Source organism: Parasteatoda tepidariorum, chromosome 2 (genome assembly GCF_043381705.1).
Source record: "Parasteatoda tepidariorum isolate YZ-2023 chromosome 2, CAS_Ptep_4.0, whole genome shotgun sequence".
NCBI lineage: Eukaryota > Metazoa > Arthropoda > Arachnida > Araneae > Theridiidae > Parasteatoda > Parasteatoda tepidariorum.
The window spans coordinates 18,659,571-18,674,163 of NC_092205.1; the positions used below are offsets into that span (position 1 = coordinate 18,659,571).

The window sequence follows — 14,593 nt, forward strand, 5'->3', positions numbered from 1 at the left end:
TTTTTTTTTAGATTAGTTTACAATAAAATTGAAACAAATTATTTTAGACATGATCAAAACCCTCTTCACTATTTTTAAGAAAATTCAATATTAATCTTTCTATATAAAATAAATTTTAATTAGCAATATATTTCATAGAAAAAAAAGATACCTCTGTATTATGTCACTAAAATAAACATAAATCAAGTAATTCAACTAAATGAAATTTCATTACTAAACTGCTTCACACAATTTCGGCAGATCAAACAAAGGATTTCTAAGGAAGCAGAGAAAAACTTTGATAAATGAATTTTTATAACGATTTTCTTAAAATACATACATTTTACAAACTATTTACTTTAAAATCTAACGCGTGGTATTCACAGATATTTAATAAAATTCATTAATCTTTTTAAAAATTTCATGTAATTTTTTTATATACTGCTATGAAACGTACACTAATATTATAAATCTTTAATTAATAAGAATTACCTGTAATTAAAACTTTCATGATGATAAAATATGAAATCCCGCGCAGCCAAATACAGAAAATGGCTTCCTCTAACAATAGCTTTTGTTTAAACAACGCCAATTGCTTTGGCGAAAAAGTTTGGTCACACAATCAATATAGGGTTATAAGAAGATTGATGGATAAAAGCTAGCGTCAAGCTCACTCCGCCCAGTTACCAATTCCTAAATTGACCAAATATCCTAAAACTTTCACGCATGAGCATGCTTAAAATAACCTGGTCTTGATGTCCCGTATTTTTAAATAGATTTTTTAAGGATGACGTCAATAAGCAGTATTGGTGATAGAAATGGACTAAAGGTGGCGTAGAGCACAACCCTCTACCTATGGCAACACTTTGCTTGCTTTCATTAGCGTGTGGTAAGTTGATGATTTTCAAATAGATTAAAGTTAGGAAACTATTGGCGATCGAAATGTGCTGCAGTTGGCGTCGAGCAGAACTCTCTACCTATGGCAACACTTCACATGCTTTCCCCATTAGCGTGTGGAAAGTCATAGAGGAAGGAAGTACGTTAGTTTCTCTCTTGATTTTCATATAGATTAAAATCTTTTAAGTGGGAAAACTATATGGAACTGAAAACTGCATTAAACTTTGCTCTAAAGAAAAGTATCACGGGAATTTTAAAAAATATTTTTATTGAATAAAAAGGGAAAATATCGTAGTACATTCCTATACAACTGAAAAGAGGAGGAGAGGGAAGGGAGAAGGGCTAAAGGCATGAAACCGGTCTCTCCCCAGATAGCGTATTCGAGTGTTGCGATCACCAATATGGAACTGAAAACGACATTAAACATATTTCAGAAAGAAAGCGATGTGAAAATTTAAAAAAATATTTGTGGCAATTAAATACTAAAAATATTTAGAAAGGGACCGGAAGAAATTCAGAAAACTTTTGGTGTATCCCTCCGGTTATGTTATGCTTACGAGGAGATGTGTGAACAGGCTTAATATTCTTGGATGTTTCGATAATGTGATTAATGTTTAAATTTACGTATGATTTTACCACTCACAAGAGTTTCCTGTAATTTACAAATTCTAACTGATTATGAGCCTAAAACAATTTTTAAAGCTTTACACGGTCAACCATCCATGCAACTGAGAAGAGAGGGAGAGGGAAGGATTAAACAATGGAACCGGTCTTCTCCCCAGATAGCGTATTCGACAGCTGTGGTCGCGAAATGTCGATTGAAATGGGCTACAGGTGGCTCAAAGTAGAAATTTCTACCGATGGAAATACGTTTCATGCTTTCACCGTTAGCTCCATTAGTGGATAGGCGATCTCAACTCTCGAATACGCCCTCTGGAAAGAAAACCGGTTCCATGCCTTTGGCTTAATTTTTAATAAATAAAAATATTTTTTTTTTTAAATTTCCATAACGCTCTCTTTTAAAACTATGCTTTGTGTAGTTTTCAGTTCCATATAGTTTCCCAATTTAAAAGATTTTAATCAATATGAAAATCAAGACAGAAACTAACGTACTTCCCTTTTCTATGACTTTTCACACGCTAATTGTGAAAGCTTGCGAAGTGTTGCCATAGGTAGAGAGTTTTGCTCTACGCTACCTGTAGCCCATTTCAATAGCCAATAGTGACGGGAGAAGAAAGTACGTTTGTTTCTATCTTAATTTTCAAACAAATTAAATTTTTTTTTAGTTATGAGGCTATACGGAGCTAAAAACTGCCTTAAACAAAGTAAAAAGAAAGTATCTTAGAAGAAATTTTAGAAAATATTTTTAGCAATTAAATGGGGGGAAATTTTGTACAACATTCCTATACAACTGCGCAAGGGAGGACGAAGGTGTTGGTTGAGACATATGGAACCGGTATTTTCTCCGGATGGCGTATTCGAGTATTGCGATTGCGAATACAAGTGAGAAATTTCAGTAAAAATTCCTTTTCAATGAAAAAAAAACTTATTCTTAAAGAACATTTAAATTTATTATTTTTATTCACATCCACAAAAAAATACTGGTCTTTGATCATTCAAATTAAAAATATGTGTTTGCATTCAGCTGTGCCGAAAGTTAATGACTCCATTTCTGCAATTTTCAAGTGTAAGCAAAAATGTTTTTGGCCCCTCTCTCCATTAAGGATAATAAACACAAACAGCGAGAAATAAATGTTATTTACAACTTTAAAAATAATTCAAAATCCGTATCGTTTATATTTTCGTAAAAATGCAGTAAAAGCTAATTTTTCTAAACTTTATTTAAAATTAGACTAAACTAAACTTAACTAAAACTTTATTCTAAATTCTGCAGAACGAAATAATAAAATTATTAAGTTCTGTAATAATTATTAAGACATAAATGCGTATAGCACGCAAAATGAGGGATGATCGGATCTTCACATTTTGGACTCAGTATTAAAATTAGAGGGGGTGATTTCAAGTAAATGCAGACGACATTTTAAGTTACGAAAATCAGTCACAAAAACGTAATTTCTCTGAATAAACATACCTTTTTTTTCTTTATGAAATATGTTCCTAATAGTTCGGTCAGGAGAGAGATCCAAAGTTTGGACCCCTTAGTGTTAATTTTACTTTTTTGAGTATTCCACTATATCTCGATAACTTTTAAATCGAATTTCAAAATTTTTGTACACAGCTATAAAAAAAATTTTATCCTAAAATAATTTCATGCCTGATATAACTTTAAGAAAATATTTATTGTTTTATTTAATAATAATCGAAAATCGATTGAACTATTTCTAAGGAATCAGATTTTAAATATACGTCTTTTTCAAAATTCGATTTCTCAGGAATTACTCGACTAATTTCGCTCACTTTTTGTGTTTTGCTATTTAAATTTGCATTCTTTAAAATTATACAAACTAATGCATACCTTACAATTTAAAAGTTTTTCGACTGATATTAAATAAAACAATAAAAATAAATATTTACTAAAATTTTTTTTTGCATGGAATAAACGAATTTCAAAATTCTGTGCAAAAGTTTTTCAATACTTTTTTAAAGTTCTAGAGATATGGTGAAATACGCAAAAAGAAAAATTAACTTTAAGGTATCCAAGCTATGGATCGCTCTCCTGATGAAACTATGAGAATTAGATTTCACAGATTGAGGTTACCCCCTATATTTTGGGGTTCTGGAATCCGAATCCACCGAAAAAAAAAGTATGTTTATTTAAAGAAAGAACGTTTTCGTGGTTAATTTCGTATCTTAAAATAACATCTGCACTAATTAATTAACACATTTGAGGTCAGCCCACTGATCCATTAAAATTGAGCGCGGGAAGATCCAATCATTAGATCAAAAGTTATGCAGAGTGGCCCCCTTATTTTATTTTTTGTGCGCTGTGTGTATTTCTATTCTAAATGAGTAAAAGCGAGAGATGTGATTAAAATAAAGTTATTGTAAAAAAAATATATTAATTAATAAAAATACAAGTTTTTTTAATTGTATTTCCATCCTTATCAGGACATTTAATTTTTTCAGTAGTATAACTATGGGGTACTTAAGATAGTCAAATCAAATTAAAGTTAGGTTGTATATTTTTACGATCTTTATCGTTTTACTTTTTTGTTGGGCGGTGCGATAATTGAGATCGTAATGAGGGTTATGTCGAAAACTATTGCAAGGGGTTGGTCTTGAGTACCATAATTTAAAATGAAAACTAAAAATATGATACAAGGAACACAGTATTTATTATTATTGTAACTAAATTTCATCCTTAAACTCTCATCTTTCCTCGAAATTCAAATTTTCTTTTACAGGAAATTTAAGCATTGTTTTGAAAACACAATGCTTTTCGGTTTGTTTATACTAAGTTATTAAGAAACCAAGCACGATTTACAAATACTGTTTATTGAAATGAGGATACAAAAGTGTTGCAAAAATAGTATGAAGTGAAATCGATGCAGTTCAATATATCTGCTTGAGTAGACACCTGAATAGATATCTTCATTAATAGATTGTTATTAGCAGTTGAAATTGGAAATGTTGCCCATGAAACTATTTAATTATACGCACTGAATCTTGAGTATAGGTAATATAATCAACTTTTCTTTTATTGAGAATTTTCCATGTGACATAATTTGGGTCAATATTCTAAATTTCTTTTAGCGATAAGAATTCTGAATATATTGATAAGAATTGAAAAGCAATCACCTTCATAATTTGAAATAAAATGATAGTCAAAATTAAATGGTAATGATTGAATTTATTTTGTCATATTAAAAAAATATTTAGAAAAATTATTTTCCATTGAATTAAATTTATTGAATTAATTTTATTGAATTTATCGGTTGTTTAAAGAAATCTTTTTTAAATTTTATTTTCAGATTTAAATTAATTGAAAAACATTGTTTAAAGTTAATAAATATAAATCTTATGAGTTCTGATGCATAACCTAGTACCAGAGAAAAAAAATTAAGGAAAAAAAATTTTAAGCTAAAGATTGAGTTTTATTCAAAGCTAAATTTATCAAAATAATTACTATATTAATTTTTCTTTGAAATTACAATAATTATTATAATAATTAATTCGAATGCATAACCAAGTTCCGGAGCAAAAATAAAGGAAAACGAAATTATTTTACTAAAGACTGAGTGTTATTCAAATCTGAATTTATGAAAATAATTATTAAGCAGCAATTCTAGCTTTATTTATCTAAATGAAATTGGCAACTTTTTAACTGTTGTTTTGACCCACGTACACTTTTGTAACTGAAAAAAAATTGAATTTTTTAAAAATTTTAAATTTGTTTTAGAGTTATTAATTTCTTTAAAAAAAATCTGAGAAATCAACAAAAAATTCGCTGGGTTAGCAGGCAAAAGCCTTATATTACTTATTAAAAAACAGGAGGAAAGAAAGACTGATTATCAAGTTTAAATAGAAATTGGTTGTTCATGCATCGCAATCTTTTCAATTTTTTGGCACGTCACATGCATGGACACCGGGTTTTCTCGCCTATTGGAGATGTCATGCCGTTTCTTTAACTGCCATATCTTTCTATCCATCAAATAAATTAGAACTATTAGTATATTCTGAATAATTTTATATTTAATTTGGCTTTTTAAAGGTTATGATCTGAATCTGATGGCATAAAGGTTATGCTCAAATGAAGATAAAATTAAAAAAACGCTTCCTTTTTTCCCCCATAGCGCACAAATGAAAGGATTACACAGATTTTTCTTCACGTTTGGACTGTTCGTTTTCATCGCTGTACAAGGTAAGATTTTCTAAAATATTTAGAATATTCTGACCTGTGTCTGCTCAACACCTCATAGAAGAAAAAAAGGCCTCAGCACAGATCAATTTAACAGTCCGACTTAACGAATACAAACTGCGACTGCGCAGTGGATGAAAAACAAGAAATATGTCACTAAGTTCGGGCTATTAAGTTGCGTATCGGTGGTAAATACCAATGATGTCGTTACGTTTGGATTGCTAAAGAATAAAATTTCTTTTCATGGTAACCCGTGCTGAAGCTTTTTTTTCCTTTTTCTTGGAGATATTGGTCAGCTTCGCTCAGCAACCCCCGTGGTTCCTTTTCATTCATCGAAGATCAAGGAGGGAGAACAGCTTATGTTTAAAAAAATCATTGTTAAAATTGCAATCACTAATACATTTGCACAATTTAAGTAAATAGTTTAATAATTAACAAACTAAATGCTTTTTTTCACCATAAAAGAATAAATTAATAATCTAAATAAATAGTTTAATAATTAACAAACTAAATACTTTTCTTTACATAATAAAAGAATAAATTAATCAATGAGGAAAAGAAAAATAAATCTAAAAGAACTTCTTTTCCTCAGTTTAGTACTTGGGAAAAACAAAACTTTGTTTAGGTTGATAACATAGGGATAATCTTTGCAAAAAATTGAATAATCTGATTTTGTTTAATAAACAATCGCACCCTAATGACACATTATTAACCAAATATCCTTCTGTTAATTTATCTTCTATTAACCTTAGCAAGTCACAAGAAGAGGTCATTAATTTAAGTTTAAATTTCGCTGGTCTAATTGATACTCTCCGGCATTTAATTTCTTACACTATTTCTTCAAATAAACACTTCAATAAATCTTATCTCATCTACTCTCAAAAGCAATCTCAATTAACATTCTGAAATCTTCATTTCCAAAACAGATAAAGGTGGACAGACTGTTATTCTCAACAAATCTGATTCCTACAATCATATTGAGAATATGCTAATCTCTGGCCCTTACACAATTTTAAAGTCTGACCCTACTCCTACCCATTCTATTGCTATTAAGAATCGAATAAAAAGTTCTTGTAATCTTTTGGACTACACTAAACGTAATGTCATTCCTTCAAATTGAGCTCGTTTCTGTGCCTTATCTAAAGTTCACTCACAAGATCACAAGCCTCAACTTGCTTTTAGACCTATTGTCTCGAACATTGATACTATATACTATTAGATACGATACTATTTAGCTCGTATTATCTCCACTTAACTTCCAACAATATCCATACTGTTCAAAATTCCCAACATTTTGTTTCCCAATTAGTACATCTGTCCCCCACCAACAAAGCTATGCAATCTCTTGATGCTGTTTCTCTTTTCACATATGTCCAATTTCTGCTATTGTTAGTTTAAAACAACGGCTGCATAAATTTCACAACTCTTTTATTGAAATTGAAGATATTATTTACTTTATCAATTCCTAAGTCTCAGTAAACTGCTTTTCAATATAATGGTAATTTCTCTGAACACTAAATGTTCAAATTCTCTTGGTAGAAAAGATATGTTGACGATGCGTTTATCACAGTAGACAGTGATACTGATTTTCAAGAGTTATTTTCTGTTGTCAACTCGGTTAACCCTAACATTCAACTCACTTTAGACGCGGAAATTAATTTTTTTAACCTTTTTTAGATGTTCTCGTAACTAAAAACCCTGATCATTTTTCCGTCTCTGTTTATCGTAAACCTTTCACTGTGTCTTTGCCCCTCTTGTTCATTCTTTCTAATCACCCTAGTTATCAAGTCATACTTTCGTTCTACAGACATTAAACCTTTGCTCAGACATTTCTTCTTTAAACTCCTAACTTAAATTCACTAGATCCAAACGCCCCTCTTCTTCTAATCCTTACAGAGAAGTTTTTTAACCGTTTTATTTCCTTCTGTTGGTTAGAAAATTGCTGATATCTTTCCCGTTTTGACTTTAGAGTCATTTTCAGACTTGTTAACATAATTAAATTTAGGTTTCTTAAAGATCCTATTAGTTTTGATAATCACTGGTACTTTTACCACATTCCTTGCCAGTGCAACCTTGACTACATCGGACAAACTAGATGCACTTTAAAATTTAGACTTAAGGAACACGACAGATAAATCCTTAATCAAGAATACGAGAAATCATCAATTTGCTGCACATTGTTGCAGTCTCGGGTTTAAATTCAATTTCGACAATGCTAAAAACTATTTCCACCCCAATCACATCAGTTCATCCGGATACTCCAAAATCTTGTTTCATTCATATGAATGCTGATTTCTTTATTAACGACTTTAGTTTCTGACCACTTCTGCATAGAGCGTGGAAATACATCTTACCCTGATTTGTCCCTCTCGGACACAGTGTTGTTCTGATTTTCCATGTTTATTTTTATTCTTTTTAGCCTACTGAGGTTTTTCTAGTTTTGTCTCTCACCTTTATTCGCTGGCATCTTTCCGTTTTAAATTTCAAATCACTTTTGTTTCCTCTCATCCACGTAGCACAAGTCTTGAAAATGGGTGCCTATTCAGATTCTTTCATAAAATATGCATATATTTCATCACTAATCTTTCAATTCAATAATTCACTTTTTATTATTTTGATCACTGGATGGCGCTGTTTAATTGTAGTAAAATTTCACTTTACTACTCATCTATACTCCATCTTGTTAAGAGCATTAGCTCACCTACTCATATTTACAAATTATGCTTATTGGGCCGGGATAGCCTGGTCGGTAGGGCGCTGGACCCATATCCAAGAGGTCGTGGGTTCGATCCTCGCCGGTCGAAGACTCCCAGTGTAGTAAATGGTGACTGATGCACGTTGAATCTGTCGAGTCTCAAAGTCCTCCATGTTCCCACAACAAATCAATACCTCTGGGGGTACTGATCCAGAAGTTTCCTTGTCTTCTGGATTGGTTCAAAATTACAAGGCTACGGAGTTTAAGGTTAGTAGTCGTAAGTATTTAAGGTTAGTAGTCGTAAACCCATGAAATTGGGTCGGCTGTTCAACGGCGGTTATAAAATTATGCTTATTTAATAATAGACTTTTATTTAAAAAAGCAATCTGAACCTTTTACTGAATTAATAATGCCTTAATTCCTTGAGTAAGTCGTACTAAGTATTCCGGTACTATTGAAGTAAAGAAAGTGAAGACAACAAAAGTGACCATGCACAAACCAAAGGTAAGCAATATTTTCCTCTGCTACCTTTTATTCGCTAAGTGAGTGATTACCAACAGATTCTACCAAAAATTACATCATTCAGATTTAAAAGCTCAATTGATATATAATGAATATGATTCAAATATGATTAGTACAATCTGCCCTTCTGTCAGAGTAGAATTGTTTTTTCCCAGAAACAAGCAGAAATTTTCGTTTAAGTTCGTAAGAATAATAATAAATAAATAAAATACTATAAATTGGCTTAAATTCTTTTTTAATTTTTTCATTACAGCAAACCAAATATTTCGGGGAACAGCATTTCCCTACATCCCCCCCACCAACTACAGCACTGATTGCAATAGATTATAAACTAGATTTATTCTTTTCATTGCAGAAACAGAATCGGAATTTTCAGAGGACAAAGCAGAAGAATACGACAGCATACTTTCGATTTTCTTGAAAGATGTCCTGGAAAATTTCCGGGAGGATATGTCCGAAGGTATCCCGGGCATCAGTGTTCCGTCTTTAGACCCCTTCTTTTTATCCAACATAGATCCTATTACCATATACGAAGGTGATGAGATCTTCGATCTGATCGATTTAAAGCTTAGGGTAAAGGACTTGAACATAACAGGACTTTCGAAATTCCATATCGAGAATTTGAAGGTGGACGTAAGAAAGAGATTTTTCAATTTCAGTATGTCTATACCAGAACTGATGACCAGTGGTCAGTACAACGTCAGTGGAGAAGCTCTGGAAATGTTACGCGTTACAAATGATGGTTCATTTTCCTTTCATGTCAAAGATGTAAGGATGTAAATGATTCATAATTTTTTATACAGTCTATTTTTAAAAAACAAAATTACCAATTTCGCTGAGGAAGGGTTTTTTACAGCCATTCGTCCCTCGTAAGCAGTTAGTATTAATTACTACTAATCAATAATTAGAGTTAATAAATAGTTACAAAGAAACTTCCCCTACTCGCCCTCTTCTGGTATTACTTTCACACTTCCTTTCGGATTGCTGCACTCGTTTTTTAGAGTCTTATGTATTTTAGTTTAGCTTTGCACGTTTGTTGGTAATCTTTTTACAGTGAAGTCCTAAAAAAATACAACGCATGCATCCTGTAAAACCATTCATTTATGCTCAATTCATTGAATTTACATGCAATACGTTTTGATTCAAATGCATTTTAATTCTATATAAAAATTACATTTGACTCAAATAATTCATAAAATATCTCGATATATTCAATTATAAATTTAGTGCTTGGAGGTACAATAGTTTTAAGTCATTATTGTGACATAAATTCGTAAAATGTATAAAAACCAAGAAAAATGTGAAAATTTTTTAAATTTTAAATAAGTCATAGTTGGTTGATCTTTACTGATAAAATGCATCTCTTTCCTGCGTTAATTATGAAATAAAACTGAAACTCCAGACGTCAGCGCTAGCTAATCTTTATCAGCAAAATGGCGTACTAAAGTTGAACTAACTATCTCTACATAAGTTAGAATGTTAATTAACGATAAGTTAATTAACGATAAGTAAATTAACGATAAGTTAATTAAACACAGAGCAGTATCTCAAATCTAATTAATTGTTTTATAATTCTTACTCGTCTACTTGTTTTACTTAACTTAGATTTATTATTTGTTTGTGTATTTTATTGCAACCTTGATATATTTCTGTTGTGAGTACCCGGCAGCTTCGATGCATAACTAGTTTGTTTATGTTCCAAGTGGCTACGTGCCTGTCTTTGTGTTAAGTCTCTGTGAAAATATGTAGTAGAAGAATTGAAATATTTGAGAAAGAATTTAGAAAGTGTCTCTTAAGACAATTGATATTTGGCTGGCTTTGCTTACTCGAAATAGAACGGAAAGAACAGTTGCTAACGTAAGCAAATGCCACGTTTTAACAACCAATCAGGATCGAAACACCCACCCTACGTCACTTGCAGGTTTCCCATTAAAACAAAATCATTGCTCGTCAGCTAAAAATTAACTTCGCGCTTTTAACGTTAATTTTCTGCCTAGCTTATAGCTCAGTTTGTTTCAGATATTCGTTGCCTAAACGAGAAAGGAATTTTCATTCAAAAAATTTCAAACATCTGCGCTCATGCTTATGACAACTCACTCACTGGGAGTTTCATTTTTTAGTTCTTTGTATCAAAACTTTCTCCCATTGAGGATGCGATTGTTATATGAGAGACGAATTCTCATACGTTTGCCTTTTGGATACGCAAAGGAGATAAAAAATTTTAAAAAAACTTATCGTAGGTTCACCATAAGTGAAAAACATTTATCAAAATATTTTGTTAAAAATTCAAAATGCTCCTCAAACTTCTACAAGCAAAACATTTTTTTGTGTATCGAGATAGATATCATTTCCGATAGTTAAAAAAAATTGGCTAGTAATTTTCTTTCAGAATTTGTATCTGCAGAATCTGTATCTTTCAGAATTTGTATCTGCAGAATCTGTATCTTTCAGAATTCGTATCTGGTTTACTTACATATACTTTATGCAAAGCTAAATATGCTTTGGTTCTTCAGTTCAAAATAATATATTAATTCCAAAATGTTCTCGATAGTTAAAAATTTTTTTCTCTTATGTTTATAAGTTTTGACAAATTCTAAAAAAAAATCCACCCCTTCCCTAAAATTCTATAACGCCACCGCAAGGAATCTGTGATCTAAACGATTTTGGCCACATAACTCAGCATTGTGATTTGCAAATCTTATAGGGTTATTATCCAAAGAGCAAAAGCTTAACATAATTGCATTTCTCTCAAAGAAATAAATCGTAAAACCAAAATAATAATTCAAAAACACGTTGTTCTTTTTAAATTCAAAAACTTAATTTAACTTGTATTTTAAACAAATGCGTTTTGAAAATCAATTTTTCAGTACTTTTTTTCTAATTTTTATTATTACTAATTTTTTATTATTTAAAATAATTTTAAAAAATTTAGTATGCTTCGAATTCATTTCATACTGAATGATTAAAATAGTTTTTTTTAAATCTGAACTACAGGTAGTTGAACCACAGGAAATTAAACTACATTTAGTACCGGACGCTGTTTATGCCACTGATAAATAGATTAAAAATTTTAAGTAAATATAATGTATAAAATTACAATTTAAAATTATAAATAGGAGGAAAAGTTCCAACGTTTCTAGATTAAAAATTAGATTTTACCTCTTAAGGACTGGCGGAATGAGAAAGTAGCACTTGTTCCAGACCTGTTCCATGAGTAAACGTACTAAATTAGCACGTCTACGTACTAATACAAAATGAATACGAGAATACAGAATTGAGAAGACGTCCGTAGGATGTTGGGCCGCTAGAGTTAAAAAGGCTTGTTTCATATATACCGTGGCTGTGAAAGGAGAATCGCGCTATTATGTTGATCACTTTTGAAGAGATGAAAGTGCAGTGCAGAATTTGTTCTAAAATTTATCGTCTGGTCTAACTGTCTTGCTAATTAGTTACAGCAGATGATAGTTTAGGTTAAAAAAAGATCTCAGAAAGTGTAACTTATATGCGATTTTTTTTCTCCATTGCAGGTGCATATTGAAGGGCATAGTCACTTAAATATGCCAAAGAGTGAAAATGCTCTCTTGCGTATGACTGATTTAAACCTCGATCTATCTTTTGGCGCAATGGAGATGGAATTTCCGAATTTGTTGGGAAATGGAAGATATTCAAAATGGCTGATGAAAATTTTGACTAGCCTGGGAAAAAAGCTTTTCAAGTATTTTCATAAGGAAGCAATAAGAGAAATAAGTAAGGAATTGCTTTTGCTCATCAATAGGCAACTGGATCGTGGAACATTCACTCAATTATTGCTTGGTTGATGAAGAAAAAAGCATCAATCAAGGAGTAGAGTACTCTATAATCCATGATATTGACACTTTAAATTGTACCAATGGAAATTTAACGCCTAAGTGAGCAGTAATGCTTTTGCGATGCGTTGATTGACAATTGATAAAATGTCATTGTGAGAATATACAAAAGTTAGACTTATTCTTGTTACCGTTCTACCGTTTTGTATTCTAAAAATTTTCATTAAATTAAATGGAATCAATTTCTTGCATATATTTTATTCGTGCCAAAATGTAGGATTTCTTAAATTTTTTCCCACTACAAAAAATAGCGTAATTTAAATATCTTTTTAAATATTTTTTTCTTTTTTTTTAGCATAAAGTATGGAACATTAATAAGTTAAAAATTCAGAGAAAAACATTCTTCATATTTTGTGTTATAAATTAAAATACATTTTTGACAGATAATGATAATATTTTATTAATAATTTCTTTAGTGCTATGTGTTTTTGCTCGGAGAACAGGTTTAAGAAATCTTACAATTCTTTTTTTTGTTTGTAATATTTAACCGTTTCTTATTTATTTATTTTCTTTTGAAGTATCTGTATTAGGCTCAGATTGAAAGCGATCCCAACACTTCAGCGAACTTGAACTTTGTTGTTTCGCTGCTTTCTGAATTTTTCTCTTGTAAGAACTCCATCAAGTGGAAATTAAAAAATTGCATAAACATAAATATTGAAATGAAAAGTTTATGAAAGAACTGTTGTGAGTAGTTCAAATGTTAGACTCTAACTCCGACTCCGTGGATCCTTCTGAGAGCTCAACTTCGACTCCAAATCTGACTTCGACTTATACTCTATTAAAGTTTTCACCCTTAATATTAACCCTTTGATTTTGAAGAGACACCAATGCTCCTTATATATGTGTATTTTTCTAAAGTAAAAATGTGAAATTTCAAAGTAAAGAACCGAGCATAAATTGGGGTCCGTATTCAGAATTAGATTTTTAGGTTTAAATTTAGGTATAAAAATTTGAATCTATCTTTATTAGATCAAAAGTTATTGGAAGCGGCTCAGTTTAATTTTATTACACGTTATTATCTACTTATTTTTTGAATCGCTGTCTACAGAGTTATTAAAAATCATAAAAAAAAATTTAACAACGCATTTTAAACAAAAATTTGAAATTTCATGATGAAATTGGATTTGAATTTTAAATTATATTTTCGGGTTTGAATTTAAATATAAAAATTTGAAATAATTACTATTAAATCAAAAATTATTATTAGCGTCTCCTTCAAACTTTCTTATTTGTTATTATTTACTAATTTTTTGAACCACTGTCGACAATATTACCAAAAACTGTAATTTATTTTTAATTAAGTTATAAACAAAAGTGTGAAATTTCGAAATGAAGAATGGCACGTAAAATTGGATTCTAATTTTAGCTTAAGACTGCGAAATAAAGAATAACTCATAAAATAATTAATTACTAAATGGTGTTTCGTCAGTGATACATTGTTTTAAAACCCTTGTCTGAAATGAAGAAAAAAAACTACTAACATAATCCATCGCAAATCAATATTTTAGTAAAAGAAAGAACATTTTCAATGATTATTAAAGATTAGGAAGATCGGAGAAAGGATAAAAGCATTTTAAAATTAGTTTATTTGATTACTTGTCCAAGAAATGAATAAACCGATAAACAAGACAATAATATGATAGATTTTTAGTTAATAAAGAAGCTTTAATTACCCTGCATCTTATCCAAATATGCTTTTAAATAAATTTTTAAATTCATTTTTAATGTAATTTTTTACATTTTTTTTTGTAAATAACTTATAAGTTTTGAATTAATATATATATATATATATGAGATGAAAGTGCAGTGCAGAAT

At 30.4% G+C, this 14,593-nt stretch overlaps 1 protein-coding gene across 1 annotated transcript; it reads left to right on the forward strand.

Moving 5' to 3' along the window:
• Window positions 1–4,373: 4,373 nt before the first annotated feature.
• Window positions 4,374–12,960, forward strand: LOC107442377 (uncharacterized). Its single transcript, XM_043043153.2, has 4 exons — window positions 4,374–4,513; window positions 5,631–5,698; window positions 9,268–9,680; window positions 12,440–12,960. The coding sequence occupies exons 2-4, from the start codon at window positions 5,638–5,640 to the stop codon at window positions 12,728–12,730; spliced, it is 765 nt and encodes a 254-aa protein (XP_042899087.1). The 5' UTR covers window positions 4,374–4,513; window positions 5,631–5,637; the 3' UTR covers window positions 12,731–12,960.
• The last annotated feature ends 1,633 nt before the right edge of the window (window positions 12,961–14,593 follow it).

Excerpts from the sequence above, each read along its gene's own strand:
- LOC107442377 (XM_043043153.2), top strand. The coding sequence starts at position 5,638 with ATGAAAGGATTACACAGATTTTTCTTCACGTTTGGACTGTTCGTTTTC. Across the intron at positions 5,699-9,267 it reads CGTTTTCATCGCTGTACAAG|AAACAGAATCGGAATTTTCA; the intron begins GTAAGATTTTCT and ends TTTTCATTGCAG. Across the intron at positions 9,681-12,439 it reads TTTCCTTTCATGTCAAAGAT|GTGCATATTGAAGGGCATAG; the intron begins GTAAGGATGTAA and ends TCTCCATTGCAG.